The sequence below is a fragment of the Xiphophorus maculatus genome, chromosome 19, assembly GCF_002775205.1.
Source record: "Xiphophorus maculatus strain JP 163 A chromosome 19, X_maculatus-5.0-male, whole genome shotgun sequence".
Classification (NCBI taxonomy): domain Eukaryota; kingdom Metazoa; phylum Chordata; class Actinopteri; order Cyprinodontiformes; family Poeciliidae; genus Xiphophorus; species Xiphophorus maculatus.
This window is the reverse complement of record NC_036461.1, coordinates 9,001,011-9,022,086: the sequence shown is the minus strand read 5'-3', so window position 1 is coordinate 9,022,086 and position 21,076 is coordinate 9,001,011. Positions and strand designations below refer to the sequence as shown.

General features: G+C 38.1%; 1 protein-coding gene across 1 annotated transcript in view; it reads right to left on the bottom strand.

Annotated features, from left to right (window-relative positions):
* gpatch2l (G-patch domain containing 2 like) overlaps positions 1-12,424 on the bottom strand; it is a 28,787-nt gene extending 16,363 nt beyond the window's left edge. Inside the window, exons 1-8 of the mRNA XM_023352823.1 lie at positions 12,357-12,424; positions 10,228-10,881; positions 2,531-2,592; positions 1,919-2,062; positions 1,461-1,540; positions 1,307-1,371; positions 1,186-1,225; positions 1,005-1,096 (exon numbers count right to left, since the gene is read on the bottom strand). Coding sequence (XP_023208591.1) covers positions 1,005-1,096; positions 1,186-1,225; positions 1,307-1,371; positions 1,461-1,540; positions 1,919-2,062; positions 2,531-2,592; positions 10,228-10,877 — 1,133 coding nt within the window. The 5' untranslated portion in view covers positions 10,878-10,881; positions 12,357-12,424. The remainder of the gene's footprint in view (positions 1-1,004; positions 1,097-1,185; positions 1,226-1,306; positions 1,372-1,460; positions 1,541-1,918; positions 2,063-2,530; positions 2,593-10,227; positions 10,882-12,356) is intronic.
* Positions 12,425-21,076: the final 8,652 nt, after the last annotated feature.

Sequence of the window (21,076 nt, the reverse complement as noted above, 5' to 3'; positions counted from 1 at the left end):
GAAGACTGGGAGCGACGAGACGCTTTGACAAACATCTTTTGGATTTCTCTAACGCTTCTTTGCCGACCCAGAAATGGTGGAATTTAAATCAACATTAAGTCAACAAAGCACTTCTCTATTTGTAAAACCTGACCTTGAAAACTACTAAGTTGAAGCGAATCTGAGAGGTACTTCAGTGGCTTACTGTTGTTGGCTTAGCTTGAACTTTGGAACTAGATTTTCATTATGGGACAGATTTTATTTGGTCAAAATATTAGCTACAGGAACAAATATATTTGACCATTCATCTCTGAATACATAAAACTAAAAATTACCATGTAGTTACAGTACCTTAAAAATGTATAAACACCATTTTGTATTTTCCATGTCTTATCACATCACAACCACAAACATCAATGTATTTTGCTGGGTTTTTATGCTACAAACAGCATTTAGTAGTGTACAGTTATGAAGTAGTTGTAGTAGCTGTTGTTTTTCAGATTTCCTGGTATTTAGCCAAGTTCAATTTCCTCCAAAATCTAAACAGCCTACATATCCCAGCTTTAAAAAATCCTTATTACACTGTGATTCTCACAACAGTGGGTCACAGTGGGGATGGTCTATTCAAAGTTTTCTGCTGAGTTTTCTGCCTCAAATAGCATGTATGTAAAACATGTTCTTCCACATGTTTGTGGTCTCAATTATACAGCCATTGTCAAATATAGCAAATAATACTACTTGTGGCTTTCCTTTTAAAAGAAAGCCACAAAATTTCATCTTCCAATAATGGCATACTTGTGGAGAGCACAATTCTGGTACATACCACAGATTCTAAAAAAACAACCATTATTATCTCACTTCTGCTTTAAAATAATGAACTATACTTTTGCAAGATACAATAGGTGTAACCAAAGTGTGTATTTGCTCCAAAGCAAATGAAATTAATATATATATACTTGTTTTTTAATCTGCAAACAATAATAAAGGAGACAATGGTGCTTTGTTTAACTTTTGTCATTACCTACCTGCTTCTGATGGATGGAGGGGAACATCTGACATAGGAACCTTCTGACATCATGTCACTGGGACACATCGGTAGTGGGCACAAAGGGTTCAGCTATAAATTTCAAGTGTCAAATTTAACATTGAAAGTTTTAACAGAACAAAAGCAAAATTACATAAAAAGGATTTGAAATCATAACATGCCTGGTTTCTGTCTTGATTCCCAACAGAAGGCAGCCAGAATCTAAAAGGATGCAACGAAACAATGAATGGTAAAATCCACATGGCAACCTCAGTTTCAGTAGGATCTCTTTGTGAGTCTTACTTTCTCTGGCAATGATCTGCAGTGAAATGTCTCAGTCTTTCCACAAACACCGGCATGTTGTTGCTCTGTTCAACAAAAGTTGAAACAAAACAAAGCAAAGTTGGTACAACAGTTTTCGGCTTCTTTAACATTAATGAGGACACATTTCTTTTACCTTTCTAGGAAGACGCCTCCTGTCCCGCCTGATGCAGCAGGCAGCAGAGCAAGCCAATCGTTTAGGGCGTGAATGATACCCTGCAACAAGTAAAAAATAACTTTATCTCCTTTTCCTCACAGCTGACTGAAACCAATGGATACTTTTTTTTGTTTATTGTACTCTGATATAAAATAAATGAAACTGTTTACATTTCTGGCAATGATGAATGAAATAAGAGCCAAAGGCACAGAGTGTATAAAGAAAGACATGACTAGTTAGCCAGTCAATCAATTCACTAACTGGCTGGCTATTTGGAAGTATGGATGGATGTCACTTTTTCATATTAATGCAGACCTGGAAAACTCTGACAGTTTTTCCAAATTGTGCAGCAACCCGGAGACTCGCCCACATGGAGTCTGAACATCACAGAGTCCCCCAGTTATATCCCTAAAAAGAAATATAAAAACTTTGACCACCTCTAACAGCACGCTGTGCAGGTTGGAGAAAGTTGGTGGAGGATTGTCTATCCTCAAGTGAAAGTGGACTGTCAGAGTCCCAGTTGGGCAGCAGGCCGACTCCGCAGTCCCCCTCAAAGAACCAGTCGCTCTGCTCATCATCACCTGCACACATGGGAAGGTAAATGCAGTATTGATTGGAGCGATATCGCCTGATAAACATTGGTTTTTTTCTAAACCATTTTGATTGTGGGCAAATTTAAAAGCCTGAAGTTTCTCAGTGGACTGCACAGCACCAGACAACACTGGTTCTTCCCCAGACAGCGAGCTGATCTCAGGCCTGTCACTCTGCAAACTGTCCACAGGAACCATGCCTCTCACAGTCAAGGTGTAGTGACAACTGTTAAATCAGAGGCCGCCCGGCCCCACCGCGGCTAATGAGATTAGCAAAGGCTTCAGCGCTCATTAACACGACATGACAACGTCTTATTAGAGTCGCCTGGGTGCCCAGCAACCAGCCCATTGTAGCCAAACCTCTTTATCCAGCCCCAGAATTCACTCAGAATTGAGCACAGGCATGTTCACAAATTTTTCATAAAATGCTATATGTTAAGGCAGATCAGTTCGTGATACCTTGTCTTCCTTCATCATTGGTGAACAGGCCGGGGTCACTGCTGCACGTGCTGCTGGTTTCCCTTCAAAGAAAAAACACAAGGGAAAAAGAGAATAAGAATCTAAGACTTGTTTGGATCTCTTTGGAGGTCGGATGAATGTTATGGAATCTGAAAAGTGAACAATGTAAATTAAGAATTTACATGGCCCCTGAAATATCAATATCTAAAATGTGGCATTCAGTAACAAAAATAATGAAAAAGAGCAAAGCCGGAGGTCGACATGAATAGAAATGACACAAAGAGACAGCGCGCTGTGTGTTTCTGCCTCGTTGCGATGGCGAACACAAAGGCATCAGGAGGGACTCTGATCGAAGCCACTGAGTGACACGAACAATCTAATTGAATATCCTCCGCTGTCAGCTCCAATCTAATCTGGCCCACATTGTGGAGGATGACAGCACTGAGAAGCACAGTCCCCCTGGCCGCCCCTCCCTTTGGGTGTGCCCCTCACACACACAGCAATCCACAGACATGCCACCACTTCCACGCAGCAACTGGCTGACATCTGCTGTGTGGGCTGCCATCGCTTACCATCCAGACCGCCCCACTGCTGGTCCCCTCCACACCCTCCGGCAAACCCCTCTTAATGGAAATCTCAAAGCTAAGATCATTATTCATAAGGGAATACACTTGGAAACTGCTATTTCAATAATGCCAGTCACTAAGAGTGGTAGCCAAAAATATAAGTTGCAGGGTGGCACCTAAATCATTATTTTAGTAATTGATTACTCAATCAATTATTCTGATAATTAATCAAATTGAAAATAATCAGTATTTTCAGATTTTTCATTTAACATTATAAGCCTTTTTTATACAATGTTAGAAATACATTAAAAAAAACAAGTGATTCAATTCTTTTTTTAAATGAAAAAAATTGCATTTTATTGCCTAAAATGAAATAACATACAATTCCTCTTATTAATTTGAACCAGGTGAAGCTAAAACTAGGCCACTTAAGAAGTTTTTGGGAAAAAAAAATTACCTACAGACAGATGATTTTTTTATCTTAAATACAAAATATATACTTATTTTGCACAGACTTGGCTTCATTGCTGTTCTGAGTATGTTGTTTTTTCAGCAAATGGACTTTGTTGAGTTTGTATACTCCAGTAAACAATTAATCAATTACAAAATTAGTTGATGATTATTTCAATAAATGAAACATCACAATTAATCCCACCAGCCTTAATAAGTAATGACAGAAAGTTTTAAATGTGACTTCCAAAACTATTATATCTGTTTTACAATAACTGTGTAACTATGTTTTACAGTGACACATTTCTCATTAACATGTTAATACATCATTTCTGCTCTGAAGATAAATATTTTAATAACTGATCCACTTGCATTACAAATTGTGCTGTCATGCGTCAGTTAAAATTTTTTAGCAAAAGTAATAAAGGTCAGGAGATGTTTTAGAAAATCTAAAAATGTCTACAATTTAGATGTTTTAGAAAATTGAAAAGAAAGACTTGCGCCTTGGAAGGAAAGTACATTTAAGAGGTGGTTTAATGATTTTGCAGAGTGTTGAACGCTGCAGTTTTATACTGTAAAAATTTGTTTTATTTGTTTTATAACAAATAAAGAGAAATAAGCTGCAGTCATTAATTACAGCAAAACGTTAAGCATTTTATATGACAAAAATGTCAAGGATTCTGACTCGACAGTGGCAGCTGTATTGTTTAAGAATTGAACTTTGTGTTACTCTAATGGAGCGGAAGCTGAGTTTCCCTGATTCTCTTGCAGATTGCTTCCTGTTTATCATCTCTGACCTTGCTTGCAGGAGACACCTGGAGGGTTCGATATGTGCTGATACAGAGCTTCGCCATATTGCACAGGGCTCTGAGTGACGTCAGGATAAGAAAACGTCCATCCAGACTGTCCATCTGATCTGTGGCCAGATGGACGCGCATCATCTCCCCGAACATCCAAGAGAAGCAGATGCAAAAGGGGAGACGGCATCTCCTGGGAATCTGGAAGATGTCTGGCCCAGCCCTGGACTGTCCCTCCTCCCCCATCCTCCCTCATCCAACGCCTTCAACCCCGTCTCTCCAGACTGATTCCCCGGGCCGCTCCTCAGTAACGATGGAAACATCTGCTGACATTTGATGCACACAGTACAGTGGAGGACGCAGGTTTGGACATTTACAAAGACAATTATTATGGTGTTAGCATATTTCATGCTGTTAAGGACCAGCAAGGAACACATTTCTTCTTCCGTTTTTTTAAAATAAAAATAATTTCTTCAGATTTTTGGAGAAAGTTTATGCCATGTATAAGAAACACGGGTATTAACATTTATTGAGAGACTCATTAAACTGACAAACCCATTTTCATGAGACAAAATATGTTTTCTTTAAGTGGTGACCTTTGCCAGAGATAAATCAAATTTATAGTGTATTTAAAAATATAGATTTTTTTCTTTTGAATTTAGAACTTTACTGAGATTATTTACTAGATTTCAAAAGTACTAAACTGACTGGTAGGGTAGGGGGAGCCCAAGTCCGAGAAGAGCCAAGATGTCCAAGGCGTCCATGGAGAAGCAAGTTCTCCAGAGTTCAGATACGGGAATCGGTTAACATCACAACTATTAATTGTACACTTAACAATGTTTTACTGAAGAGTGACAAGAACAAAGTCATTGCCAAAAGTAAGCCATAAGAAGACTCTTCTGAAGTTTACCCGAGACACGAAGAGAATACCACAAACACGAAGAAGAAAGTGAACCTTTTTGACTATATGCAAACATTACTGTATGTATGATGAAAATTAACAATTGCCATCATCTGAACACACAAAATACAAGAAAATCATGAAAGGAAACCTAATAAAGTTGCAAAACACCTGACACTGGGAGGAGGTTCAACTTTAAGAGCAGTTATCGCTGGCTTGCAGCAAAAACTGGAGTGAAGGGGCATTCTCCAACGTACCAACTCGCACCTCAAACATTTTTGATATGTTTAGTCAAAAAATTGGAAATCATGTATCACTTTTCTTTCACTTACCAAATATGGACTACTTTGTGTTAGTATGGCACATAGAATCCTAATAAAAATATACTGTTGTTTGTTGTTGGATAAAATTTCAAGTTCAGTGGGTATGAGTACTTTTACTAGACACTGTATGTTAAAGGGAGCAAGGGCAAAACTCCATAGTTAAGGGAGATAAACTGAACTCCCCATATGGCCCAATTGTCTCTACACAAGCCAAAGAGGAGAAGCCAAACACAGTATCCAGATGAGCACTAATCATTAGGATATAATCCTCAGCTCCTGGGAGAGGCAGACCAGTTTGCACAGAGATTACAGGCAAGCCACCATTTATTGAGCCTAGGCTCATTCTGCAGAGGAATAAAGGAGACGAGCGTTGGAGGAGAGCAAAGTGCTGATAACAATGGATCTGCGAGCTCTTCAAACAAGTCGCTTCAACCCAAATCTGTGCCCTCTTCCATTGGTGTCTGATTATAAGGTTATCCCACCCTCCCTGAGCTGCAGTAATTGGATTAGTCTCAGAGATTTATTAAAATTAACTTCACCAAATGCTGAACTGCCTCCTCAAAAACTCCTCATGGAGTTCTCAAAATCTAAATTACAGCACAACAGAGGGGAGCAAGCTCTGAGAGGCTTTTGTTTTTTTTTCCTCCCAAGAAGTCAACATCAACATAAGCGGCACACAGCTGGAGACGGAGGCTGGGCCCGGGAAGCCACTACCCACAGGTTAGGGCTGCTTGCTGGGCCAGCCTGGGTGCCAGGTGGCCTCAGTGCCAGCAGGCAGGGCCAGGTCTAATCAAGGATGTGGAGTCCAACTGGAGCTTCCAACATCTGCTCTCCCTGCACTTGGGTGGCTGAAGGCGAAGCTCAACTCGGTGTGCACATAAGGAGAGTGACCTTGAGGAGGGACACATTTCAGCAGACCAAATGCTCTAAATGAAAAAGGTTAACAGTATGAAAAGAGACCAAAGGCATCCACATGGTTCAACAATGGCATCTGTGTCTGACATCCAATGGACCACACAGCCTCAAAGTATAAATATTGCTGTTGTAACACTGTCAGCCCCTCATCCCTGCTGCCATTTGTTAATACCCCTTTGCCTCCATCAAGGCTTAACCGTTTGATTGTTCAGCTCTCAGTACAGAGTGGCAGTCCACTGAGCAGCAATCAAGACTGTTGCAGTTGTGTAAGTGAGAAATGATTGACAGCACGCTTAGGCGCTCCCATTTATTTCTTCTCCTGGGCTGTTTTCTGTCAGAAAGGCTATTGATTTTTCCATAAAGTAAGAAAACAAATACCGTTTAGGGGCTGAAGAGGTCAGCACAAATTAAACTTGAAGACGTAAAGCTTTCTCTGCTCCATTAACGGCTACTTCAGTTGCTCATGTGCTTCATATGATCAGATGATAATGAGATCCGCAAAAAGAATAAGCACTTGAAGAAAAACAAGAAGCTGACCATTATATTTAAGGCTGAAACAATTAATCAGATTAATAGTGATTATTTGATCTTTGAAAAATTTGTCAACTATTTTGGTAATTGATTAATCGCCAACAACAGTGTACTGACTAAAAAAGGCAAACATAACATACTCAGAGCAATAATTAAGTCAAAATTTGCTAAAATATATACATTTTTGCATTTACGAGAAAATAAACCTTCTTTGTTGCTAAACCTGTTCTACCCAGAACTCCTAAAGTGGCATTTTTAGCTTAACTCAGTTCAAATTCTGTGAAAAATAAAATAAAATTTCCTATTACCGGTACTCTGCAAAAACACATAATCTTATCAAGTATGTTTGGTCCAGTTCCTAACGCAAATGTCTTAGTACACTTCAAATAAGACAAAACTAACTTACAAGTAACTTTTCATCAAGTCCTAGGGGCTCGTTTTGAGTCAGTGTTTTTTTAATATTGATAGAAATGTTCTAGTTCCACTGGCAAATTATTTCACTTATAACATGGGAAAAAATTCTTGTTTATTCACCAGAAACTAGACAAAGAATACTTGACAAGATTTTGTGCTTTTTGCAGTGTAATCACCTTTTGATATCCAGTTAATTGGCTAATCCAAAAACTAATCCAAAAAATTAGCCCTACACTATATTCATGTTAAGTCAAGCAAAAAAGGCTGAGCTTTTCACATACTGCATTATTTGCTACAAATGATCACGTTAAATGTGTAGAGAGTACATATTTTGTTGCAGTTTAGGAAATAAGCATTTTATTTTTTTATTTTAAAAATGAATTGAATTATTAATTTGTTTCCGTCTTACATTATATTTCTAAAACTGTATAAATAAAACTTAGGTGGTTAAATTAAAATCTGCATAATATGGCAACTTTCTAATCTGATAAATTATTAGAATAATCAATATAATCACAATAGATTACTAAAATAATTGTTGTTTGCAGCACTAGTTTTTTTTGTCTAATACATAAAACAGCAGAGGGAAAATATAACAAAAGTATGGGTTTTCTGTGTAGGACTGTACAATGAAAAGACTCAACGAGTGTGAAGAAAACCTCTATGCAAAAGACAAGCATCACAATCTGTCATCCCACCAGGATCAATATAAACACATGGACTAAAGACTGCTATGGAAAACCATCGTCACTCAGCACACGTCACTACAGCATCCAGGATGTAACTAGAAACTGTGTTATGAATAGGTGAAACCATACATCAACTCAAAGGTGGAAAGCCTGTCCTCATCTTTGGACACAAGCTTGTATCAGTTGCACAGAAAGAATGTAAACACAACGCTGTGGTCAGCTGAAACCACTTTTAAGTCTAAACCATGGGTTTATCGAGACAGAAGACTTTAAAGGGTATTAAAGCCTGTTTCTGTGATTTATGAGGATGGATTAATGTCAACGGTATTTGTAATGTCCATTAAAAATACAACTAGAAGTTTGTGTGTGGATTTGTAGAAACATTAAGGTGGAGTGTCAAAAAAATAAGAGCTACTTAAAGAGAAGCCTCTTTCCTTTGAAGAGAGGCTCAATTTCAAGGTGTTACATTGGGAGGTCAAATTTCTTTTAAGTTATGTTTGAAATATAAAGCATTTTTATAACAACTGAAGGTAACATAGCTGCTTCTTTGTGCTATAAAATGCAATCATGACCCTGGAATATACATAATGCAGCCCCTTTAAAGTATAAAATTGGCACCCAATTTGACAGCTGTTTTCAAGGTTACATTTACATCTGCAGTTTCATTCTTGTTTTTATACATTTACTAAATATAATGTAACAATCAATTTGGCTTATAAAGCCCCTTTCTGGTGAAAGTAAGATCCACACTTAGCTTAGTGAAACGAAATGCACACAGGAGAGTTTATTCTGGGACTGTGGGACAAACAGCACTTTAATTACCAACCCAAAGTCAGGCATATATTTCAAAACAAATCAATACCATACCAAGTCACTTATTTATTTGTGACAATAGTTTTCAAAGGGCAATAATGAGCTGGGAGATGCCTGAGGGCAGAGCTGCCAAAGATCCCTCCCTCATCATCATAGCAGGTAAAAGAGATAAGCATGAAGACTGTCATCCATTTATAATGTCAACACTTCAAAATAAAGAAGAATGATTTCAGGCTAAGAGGACAGGCTGAATGCTAATAACGCGACTGATTACCACTTAGATCATTTTAAATGTAACTTGTTAATTTATTCATTCTTAAACTAAAAACAGTCCCTTCAGAATTGTTGGGATTTTTTGTCACGCAACTATTAGTTTGTTGTTTTATTGGGATTTAATGTGACTGACCAACACAAAGAAGTACAAAAATATGAAGTGAAATGAAAAGGAAGAACACATATGGTTTTCAAACTTTTCAGAAAAAATCTAAAATGTTTGCCATGTGTTTCAGTCCCTCTGAGTTAACACATGGAAGAAAGTCGCTTAGGGCTTTGTCTCTACCAGATCTGCACATGGAGATGCTTCATCATTCCTAAAGTGAACATTTAATTTATCAGCATCTGACTTGCAATCTTTGACTGGGCCATTTTAAAGAATGGTTATGCTTTGATCTAAACTATTTAATAGAAATTCTGGTTGTACGTTTAGGGTTTTTGTCCTGATGCAAGGTGAACCTCACCTAAGCTGCCACCACAATGTTTCACAATAATTTCAATTCAATATAGTTTATTGTTATGTTACTGATTCAAAACAAGGTTTACAGTAATACTATACTCTTTCCATTTTCAGATGATGGATTGACCAATCCTCTAATAGATTATCATAGCTAATTGGTGCATTCCTTGATGATGCTTCTTATTTGTTAATGTTCTCTAACATGCCTTCATAGAACAGCTGGATTTATATTAAGTTTAAATTACACACACACGTTTACTGATTTGGTGACCTCCACAGGCATTTAGTGGCACTGGATTTTATTAAGTTGTATCAGAGTAAGGGGGCCGAGTACATATGCACACCACACTTTTAGATTATCTATTGGTAAAAATATTTAAAACCATTTATCTTTCTCCCTCTCGGTCAAAATTATCTGCTTTATGTTGATGTGGCCAACTCAACATGTAAAGTTTTATAGATATTTTCTGATGAAATCAGCATCAAAATCCCTTATTTTCCTTTTAATATAAAATAAAAATGTAATGCAGTTTTCAACATGAAAATTATATAGAGATCACATTACCCATCAGACATGTTCTCATCTGGACCGTCTCTACGTTCCTTCGCCATCTTTCTTTTCCAGCACTCCTTTCCCATCATTCTGCCTCCATCTGTCTGTCTCTCAGGTCCAGTCCAGCTGCTCGACCTCCTCCTAGTTCCTGACAAATGCTGAACCTTAGATGGCCTGTGCCTCTTCTTTCCATCATGCAACTTCTGCTGAAGTCTGACCGTCATGTCAGAAGTCATACGCTTGACCTTCCTGCGTCTTCTGAGTGGCTGTCCTGGATTACTGTCGGTGAAGGAATCGGACTCTGGCCAAGATGGGTGTCTGGATCTGACAGGGCCGCCGACGACACGAGGCCAGTGGTCAGTGGTGGCCATATCATCTGAGTCGCTGTGGTTTGCCACAGCGGTGGTGAAGGTGGAGGATATGTTCTCCCTGTATTCTTTAGCCTCATCCAGGCTGGACTCAGAGGCTTCAATCCAGCGACGTCTGCGTGCCACCGGATAGACAGAGGACTCGTGAAGGCGCTTCCGACCTCTGCGCCGCCGGATCTGTCGCCGATGCTGCAGTGGACTGAGGACCATTTCCTCCCACAGCTCCCCTAACTTGTTTTGCTCAGAGGCTTGCTCCAGTGCAGACACCAGGTCCTGCACCAGCTCATCCATCATGGTTCTGGAAACCACAGAGGAAAGAGTTAAATCAGTCAACTGATGTACAAATACACAACACAGCAATCTGAAAGCACTGATGAACAAAGAAGAAGCAGCTTCTTTGAAGATCACTGGTTTTGGAAGTTATAAAAACTCACATCGAGAGATAATCCTCTATTTTCTATTCTATGCCTGCCTTTTTCTACCTTTTTTCAAACATCAGCTAATTTCTCTTTATGTATCATGAAAATAGGCAATAGAATTAAAAAGAAAATTAAATTCCTTATCAGAAATAACTGCAATTTTAGTTTACAAAAAAATTATGTTTGTGCATCACAGAATCCACAAAGTGGAGAAATTTTAAATTTTACATTATTTTTCTCACCTAATTTTTTATATTAACCGGAACGTGATACAAGCCTGGGGTCAATTAGTTCTCTAATTAGCCACTGAAACTCAAAAATTCAATCAAACTGAACTTAACAATACTTGATTATTCTCGAAAAGGAAAGTCAGACAGTTTTAGAAAGTGTTCATATTATTGAATATTTAATATTACTATCAAGTTTTTTCCAAGAATTAGGAGACTTGACCTGGAAGGACAGCCTCCACGCTTGGGAATAACTATTTTGAACTATGAAAAATCAAATTCTCTGTTTAACTTTTACCTGTTTCTGAGTAAGCTCAAACATCAAAGAACGTTCTGTCTGTTGATGTGTTTATAGACCAAAATGGATGAAAATGGATAAAAAATCAAACTGATTTTGTACTATTTTACCAACAAATCATCTATCAAAATTGACCTCTGGTCAGTTGATTGTTGCACATTAGCTACAGAGTTATTTCTAAAAACGTCAAGAATAGCTGGACTTAGATTACACATTTTTGGCGCCAAGAAAAGAGTGCTAAAACACCAATAGGTACAGCTTGCAGATTGAGGTTCTTCATCATTTTAAGTAACAATGAAAAACATTCACAGGAGATTACAAGAAAAATCTGAATGGAAAAGAGAAAACTCTGATCCACTGATTTCTCTATATTACCACATGTAATTCACTAATTATGCAGCCTTTCAGAGATAACAGCAGGGTGATTTTAAGTCAAGCAGCAAAGCATTGATGAAGCTCGAACAAGAGCTGCTTCTCATTTGATTACATCAGTACAGAGGAGACCACCAAAAGCGTGTGCACTTTTCCAGCCGCCAAGAAAAGCTTAAAATGTCTTTATGACCATTGTGTTATGCTGCAGGGCAGCTTTGCAGCATCACTGCAGCAGAACAACAGCAGAGGCACGCTATAGTAATCTGCATGCTCTGAGCTGTTACATAACAGCTCACATGTGAGCTCGGCACAAGGACAGACAAATATCTCCCGAACCACCAATGAACCGAGCCATTTATGAGCGCTTAACGCGGTCATTGTCACATGGAAACCATCTCTACATATCTACTATGAAGCTAAAAATAACAATTACACTCCAAAGGCTCTGAACACTCACCAGTCGTTGCTTGTCTTGTTTTGTTTTCAGCTCCCAGCTGGGAAAACAGACGCACTTCCGCCCTGCAGTGCAGCCAATCAGGTGGCTCCGCCTCGCTGTGACGTAGTTCCAAAACAACACGAGTTCATGCAGATAGGAAGCCACATGTAGGTCTGCCAAAACCCAGATAACTCTTTGACCTCTGTTACACGACGTCCTTAGACTCGTTCGGTTTTTTATCATGAAACTGTCTCTGTAGTGTCAGAATATGCTCTGAGGTTGGAGTTCGTTTCTGCCTGAATCAGAAGAGTTTACGTGTCTTGTTCACAAGTTATATGTAGCAATAGGGTGGCCAGGTTTGAATACCTTTCTTCCCTTAGTAAATTAAGTCATTATTTGCAGACTATGTTTTATATTTACACTGGATATCGTTGTCTGATGGTATCATTTTTGGAACGATATGAGTGCCATAAAATAAATCTATATTCTATCCTATTCTCAGAAAGATTGCAATTGTTTAGAAAAGGTCTCACAAAACAAAAAAGTTTTGTTTTAAGCAAAACAAAACTTTTGTTTTTGCTTAAAAAGTTTTTTTGTTTTCAAACTTTTACAGTTCGAAAAAAATATGTTTTTTACATATTTGTTAAAACTTTTGATGTCCTGATAGTGTGATTTGAGACAGATATGTGAAAAATTGACTGACTTTTCCTAATGGACCTGCTGTTAACTACAGTAATACAGTGCTCCTGGTCAGTAACAACTGAATAGAGCCAGAAGGAAGGTCTTAGAGCTGTGAATCATCCTCATGTACATGCTGCTCTCAACCTTCCCAGATCTCTGCTACGTTACAGGTGGTTCGCCACATCAGAAGCTACCATGAATGTTCAGGCTTAGCTACCGATGACGCAGATAAACAGTTTTTCTGTCATGGTAGGTTGTTTCTCTGCCATTAGCACATTTAGCAGCGCATACGTGAGGTTGACTGACAGCTCTAGATGCTTCTCCTGGCTCTGATTAGCAGAGCCAGGAGGAGCCTCAATCTCAGGGAGGAGATGTAGGAGCTTGATCTTTTCACAAAGGATCTATTTCATATTATACTGTTACGACATAATGACAGTTTTAAGTAATATGTAAAAATGTATTTTTGTAAAAGTTACATACTGTAGCTTTAAAACAGTTTTGCAAAATTCTGATCTAAAATTTCAAAGAGCACTATTCTACCAATCATTAAAAAATGGAAAGAGTTTGGCAAAATCATAAATCTATCAACCCAGACATCCATGGTAACTCTGGGGGAGATGCAAAAAGTCTCAACTCGGGTACAAAAATATGTTGACAGGAAAATTTGTCATGAGCCATTTGGGGGGCACAGCAAATATATGAAAGAAGATGCTTTGGTCACATGAGACAAAAATGGATCTTTTTATCCTAAAAAGCTATATGCACGTGGGAAGTAAAGTAAACACTGGAAATCACAATTCCAGTGGTGAAACCTGGTGGTGGCAGGACCATACTGTGGGAATGCTGGTCAGAGTTCATAGGATGATGGATGGAGTTAAATACAAGACATGTAAGAAAATCTTTTATCTTCCTTCCACTTAAGTACTCACTATTTTGTGTTGGTCTATCACACAAATCCCAATAAAATACATCTAAGTTTGTTGTTGAAAAAGTTTAGGGGATATAGATGCTTTGCAAGGTACTGCAGAAAGTAATCTCATTATGGTAACTTTATACACAATATCTGTTTTTCTGCTAAAAGACAGCTCTCTGTAATGAAGAGTTGCTTTCAAAAGCCAGTGCTGTTGCAGAATCAGGCAGGAAAGTCATTTGCCACTTCTTTCATCTATCAGATGAAGACAGCCCAAATAATAAAAAAGAAAAGTCTGTGAAAACGAGTACAAAAGCTATTTAATCGTTCTCATCTTCTCTTAATAACTGCAAATTTCCCCCTGGGCCCAGGGGAGAGGGCCTCTCTGTGCCGCTGGCCCCTTATCTGCCTCCTCCACATTTCAGCAAGCTGAGCGGCTCCGTCAGTTCCCAGCTCCTGGCTTGTTCTCGTTTGGGGCCTGTGGGGAAGCTGGGCTCCTGGGTCCACCATTGTTCTGGCCTGGGAGGAAAGCCCAGAGAGAATACTGAAAACCAGAGAGTGGGAATATTAAAAAAAGAAAGAAGAAAAAAACTTGAGCCACTGCTTCATTAAGTGGAAGTCTTTCACAAGCAAACATATCAGAAACAGAGCCCCTTTCAGAGGCAGTAATTAGCAATTTGGAAACCTTTTCCCCTCAGGATATACTGTTTCAATTTAGTCAGCAGCTTTAGATACTTTGCCACTTAATATTCATTGTTTCTACCATCTTCCCAATTTCTCTATGTACAATGTCTGGTCTTTCTTTGGTGATAAAATGCTTTATCTGACATGTAATTTCTCTTTTCAATGAGACTTCTGCAAGAACAGCTAATTTGTATGAAATACTTTTAAAGGAATTATGAAAAATGAAGGGATGTGAGCTTCACAAAGCAGAGCTGGTTGAGGATTTTATGAGGTCCAAAGCCAAATCTCCTTTGGGGGCTCACTTTCAGTCACCACGGCACCACAGATTTCCCTTTTAAAGCCAAAGCTTTAAGTTTGAAACAGTCATTTAAAGTTGAAACCAGACGTTTACATGCACCTAGTAAAAGGACACAACATTTTTCTCACTGTCTGAAGTTAAAGCAGACCAAACTTCTTCTGTTTTAGGTCCAAAATAATTTCTATCTGCTAAATGTCACAATAACAGGAAAAAAAAATGTCAGAGATTTATTTATTAATAATTTCAAAATCCAAAGTTTGCATGTATTTCCTCGCCATTTATATTTCTTTCAACTGTTTGACTTAAATCCAACCTTTTCAGTTTCCTTACACAAGTTTCTCACAAGTTTGTTGAAGTTCTGGATTCTGCCTGACAAAATTGGTGTAACTGAGTCACATTTGTAGGCCGCCTCACTCGCACACACCTTTCAGATCTTCCTAAAACGTCTCCACAGGTCTGAGATCAGGGTTTTGTGACGGCCGTGCCAAAATGTTGACTTTTGTTGTCCTGAAGATACTTTATAACCACTTTGGCTGTATGCATAGGGTTATTGTCAAACTGGAAGCCCCATTTAGAAATGAGCTCTAACTTCCTGTTTGATGTATCAGTTCCTCCTACTATAAAACAGTCCCACAACATGATGCTGCCATCTCCATACTTCACAGTTGGGGATGGTGTTATCAGGCTTACAAGTGTTCTCCTTTTTTCTCCAAATATATCAATGGCCACTATGATCACCACATTTCAGGACTTGTCTCCAAAAATGAAGGTCTTTGTCCTTGTGTGCATCTGCAAACTGCAATCTGTTTTTTTTTACATTTCTTTTGGAGTAATGGCTTCTTTCTCACTGAGTGGTCTTTCAGCCCATGTCAGTTCTGAGGTCAATCTGCACATGTTGGACCAAAACCCATCCTTCTCTGTGAGAATCCATCTCCCTCTTGAGCGGTATGATGGTCAGACTTTGACATTCATCTTGTCTACACTTGGGTATAATTTTTTGAACAGATGAACACGACACTTGTTCATCTGTGCATTTGGAAATTGTAAGTACGTAAAAAAGTATGTAAAGTTTATTTCTGAAGCGTTTTTCACAGACATAAAAACCCAAAGTACCATACAGTAAAAATAACAGTGAAATCATACCAAAATTCTCTTCTTGATATATTGGTTGATATTAGGAAGATTTGAGAAAGATATCGCCCTAGGAAAGTCAAATGACTTTCAAATGAGAATGTCATTTGACTTACTCATTGTGTCAAACAAAAAAGTGGTGTGGCTTTACGATACATCTGCAGGTGTGTGTCGAATTAACTCAAATGGGTTAGTTAACCTATCAGAAGTTTCCAAAGCTATGATATCATCACCTAGGTTTTCTTTCAATGTTTGAAGAGATAGTAATCTCTCTGTAGGTAAACCTCTGATCCTGAAGACAATAATAAATAAATCACACATATTCTTTCTCTCATTACTGTGGCATTTAGTAAATAGAAGTTGGTAATTCTAACTGACCTAAGTCAGGAAGGTTGTGTCTTGATTAACTTCAGACAGTGAGAAAATGTTATTTGTCTTTTTATTCAGTGTATGTACCCTTCTGGTTTAAATTGTTTATGGGAAAAGCTTTTCAGAGTTTTGCAAATAAAGTTCCTGTATTTAGTTCTACACATAAACTCCTGATTCAAAAATACTGTTATCATTAATTATTTGCTTGTGTTTATACCACCCCTCCCTTCTGCATGGATTTAACAGCAAATGTTTCCCAGCTGTTTATTAAGCCAAACCACATACCGCGCCTCGGGGGGTGCAGACTCACACTTATCTTCGTCTCCATAGAGTCTTTGTTTCAAAATCTCACCACTCCCATTCATTTCCAATCAGCATTGTCTAATAGGAATAATTGATTTTTGCCTTTTCTTTGCAAATGAGAAATGCTTGTGATTGAACATTTTGTCTCTGAATCTAAATTCCAAGATCCCCATCAATACTTGAGAAAAATAGGCAACTCATTAAAGCAAAAAAAAGAGAGGGGGGTAGCTAAGATGTGAAAAGGGGAGGCAGGAAATGAAATAATGAATGGAGTCCGAGAGAGCTATCTTTCCCAGGCAGAGCGCCACTAGGGATGCAAACTCTCCGCCACCAGAAATGAGCTACCTATCTGTGAAAAGAGTGACTGCTCCATCCTATTTGATTTGGCTCTCCTATCATCTCTTAAGAAGATGTCAGCCTTGCTTCTTCTATTGCTCTGAGCCTTTATCAACCCGAAGACGATTTCCCTGCAAAATACAAAAAAAAAAAGAAAAGCAGAGAGAGAGAGGGAGAGTAGGAAGGGGGAGAGACACATTTCAGCGCCTTTCAAGGAGCAACACTAAAGAATAAGTGTTGTGCGATAAAGAGAGGGTTGTTAAATAGATCTGTCTATTTGTATGGTAATAATGATCGCTTAAAGACTCGGCTCTCCGTGACTTGTAGAACAAGAAAATAAATCTGCATTCAGGTGTTGTGTTAACATGACTCTCCGAACGACCTTGTAAAACTTTCATACAGTAAAAAATGACTTGGATTTCAGTTTCTTTCTCTTCGTTTCATCCGTTCAGAGAGGAGGGGTTCCCTCACTGGGAAGCAAAGCTGTCCATCTACACACAGAGGTCCATTTCTAAAACATCTTCCTCAAAGCTATTGCAAGCAGACATGCAAACCCTGTTTAATCTAAAATATCAAATCTGATGTCCCAAAACTGAAACTGGTTTGCAACACTGCTGCATTGCTATTTTTTCTCATTTGAGCAACTTTTCGATCATACACTGTTGAAGCAAGTAAGTTAGTTTAAAAAGTAGAAACTTAAAGAAGATGAAGTCGTAAAAAAGCTTAACGCACGCTTTGGCTATGAAACTATAGATCAACTTTTAATATCTCACAGAGCACTGCTTAATTCATCATCTATAAAGGAAAGTGTAAGGCTCAACTGCAAATGTACCAAGACATCGACATCCATCACATCATTAATCAGAAAAGCAGACAAGTCAAAGGTGCTAACTTTGGAAGAACTGCAAATTAAATTTTTAAAGAACCATAACGTAATTTCTGTTGTTAAACTTTAAAATAAAGAGAAACATAAAACTTTAGCAAAAGGAGGATGGATATACTTTCTTCTACTGGATGTTTGTAAAAAATATATGTTTTCTAATTAATGGCAACAAAAATTGATCAAAAAAAATGTCACTGGTACTCTTATTGTCATCTTGTTTTGGAGATTCAATGCAATTGTGCCATGAAACTACAGAAAAACCACTAAAATAATTATCATGTCACATTATTAGTAATAAAAGAAGGTTAAAAGAGCCACTAGTGGTTGCAGTTCCCTGCTCTAGATTTTTAAAGCTAGAAGGCCAAAGATACAACCTGAGCAGTGAATGGTTGTTCTATTAGTGTTCACTCAAATCGAACAATACAATAACTTTATGTTGTTTGTCACATAAGCTTCTGGTTGAAACGTGACAAAATGGTAAGAATTTGAAACGGTGTGAATAATTTTGCAAGGCATTGTGTAAAGTTCAGGGAAATTACAGTTTCTCAGTAGAGAGATCAAAGGAAAGCATAACTTATTGTATTACTGATTAATTTTATCTGTTAGCAAATCTCAGAAAGTCACACCAGAGAGCCTTCATAGTTAGGTATGGTTCTTGGTGTGGAAACATTTTTTAAAAGGAAATCTAACAATTATTAACATCTTTATTTATGTGCCTGCTGTTATCTTGCTACTTGACATCAAAAAGCCTCAAAGCAAGATCTCCTGGTCTGTTTGCTCACAAACATTTAGACTTATCTCCTCAAGCATCACAATAAGCCATTAACACAATGCATGTTATGAGGAGCCTAAATCCAACCTATTTATAACAGTTTTCTTCATACCAGGTCATAATAAAACAGCTTCAACTTTACTTTATTGATTTTCAGGAACCGTTATGTCTCAGCGTTAGGCACCGGACTCAGTAGATTTCTGTTTTTGAATTTTGTTGTTGTGTTCAACTCCTTAATAAATCAAAAGTATTAAGCACATACTTTTTTAAAAAAGTATGTGGTAAAAATATTTCAATGTCTTTGTTAAGGATTTTATGTGATAGATGAACACAAAGTAACACAAAAGTTGCACTGCAGCAGATGATGTTAGCTTTTTACCACTCAGAGCACGTTGCATTTAAGTCAAAAGTTAAATTAGTAAAACAAAAAAAAAATTGAAGCTCATTTTCCACATCACAATCATGCACTATTAATGTGTCAGTCTTATAAACTCCCATAAAATACACTGATGTTTGTGCTTGTGATGTGACAAAGTGGATACTTTTACCTTCTTAAACTCCTAAGAATAACTTTTAACATTTCCAAACATAAGAATTCACTGAAATACTTTTACAACCAAATATGGTTTTGAAACATGATACTTGGAATTTGATTTGAATCTTCATATTTAATTAAAATAAAATGTTCAGCATTCTAAATGTAATGTCAGTGTTTTTCAAGGAGTGCATAAAGAATCTTAAATCATGATGGAAAATCTGAACGGCATGCTCTTTGTGTTCATCCTTTACAACAGCATTGACGAGGAGGAGGAGGCTGCGGACTACATGTAGCTCTTCAGACCCAGACTGGAAAGCATTAGAGGCAGATTGATTAGTCTGCTCCACTTGGCTGATTAATCAGGACCTGTTAGGTGGAGACGAGGACCATTTATGGCTGATTATCGTCCCCTGAAAGCATAAGAAGCAATTCACAGCATAACTTTTTCCACCAGGAGAATTTCTGTTTCTTTATTTCAGTTTTGATCATCCTCGTTGCATGTCTGGTTTTTAAAAGAGGACAGTTTGATCATACTTTACAGGAGTCTTGCTTGAAAGCTTTTGATGGGAGGTTAATGTAAACCAACAAGTGAATCACAGGTTTTTTGGGGTTTTTTTTCCTTCATAGAACAAGAAAATGCTAATGAAAAAAACATCTATTTTTTGTCAAAAACATTCTGATAATCCCGAAGACTTTTATAAAAATATTATTTGGACCCAGAAGTCAGAAGGAAAATTCAGCAAAGCAATATACAAGATTCACTGTCAGTTAACCACAGTTCATTTAATATTTACCAACAGAGGCAATTATTTTTCAGATAAATAAAGGTTGCTTTGGTAGCTATTTTTCTCCTTTCAAAAATTAAAGCACCATTTAAAACTGCAATTTGAATTCCTTCATGTTAAATTAGTGTAATATATAAATTTATTTGATGAACTGACTTCAGCAATTCAGTTCTGTAGCAATCACTGCATGCTTCCTTGTATTTGAGGCAAAAAGGTGAGGAACAATTAATATTACAGCTGCTAGTCAGATAAATGTACTTTTAGAACATATTGGCAGCATTAGCATGATGGTCTGTGCAGCCAAACATCCAGTTATTCTCCAGGCTTGCAGCCCACACTCAGCTGCAGAGTGGCCTTCCCCAGCCTGGTCACCCGTTTCCGTTTATCTGCTGGATAACTATAAAAATCTATCAGGAGGCAGGGGTGGGCTTTTTCGCTCAGCTCGGCCCTCCTGGCAGATTGAGAGTCCCCCGTAATGCACAAGTCTGTTTTTATTATTCCTGCTGAGAGAACACTATTTCATCAACTGCATGATCCCACAGAAGAGAGGAGATAGCCCGGGCTCGGCTATATTTCTTCCAATCAAACATTCCAAGGGGAAAAAATGAGTGGGTGCCATCAAATCCCAGAATAATGCTGCCAGATTTTATGTAAAAAGAAGGACTGATGGACAAATACAGGAAGGCAAGACAAGTTTAATGACGTGTGTTCAGGAGCTGAGATTGGAAAACTGACAGAGAAAAGCAGCCTCTTTGCTGGAATATAAATTGTTGTGCGCTGTAAAAAGGCTTTTATCTGGAGTGAATATGGGACGTAATACACAGGTCAGGGTTAAGTCATTTTCTCCGGCAAGTTAAGCGAATAATGAAGGCGAGCCCTCGCGGAGAGGAGCACTGCTACTGCCAGTTTGTCTTCATTTATTATGCCAAATCTCATGATTTTGGCGTTGGCGCGGTGAGTGCTCTGGCGCGCACCGGTGGACGACATATCGCTTAATTTACACAAGGTAATGAAAGCAGGGAATGGGAGGACAAAACAATTTACCTGCTGA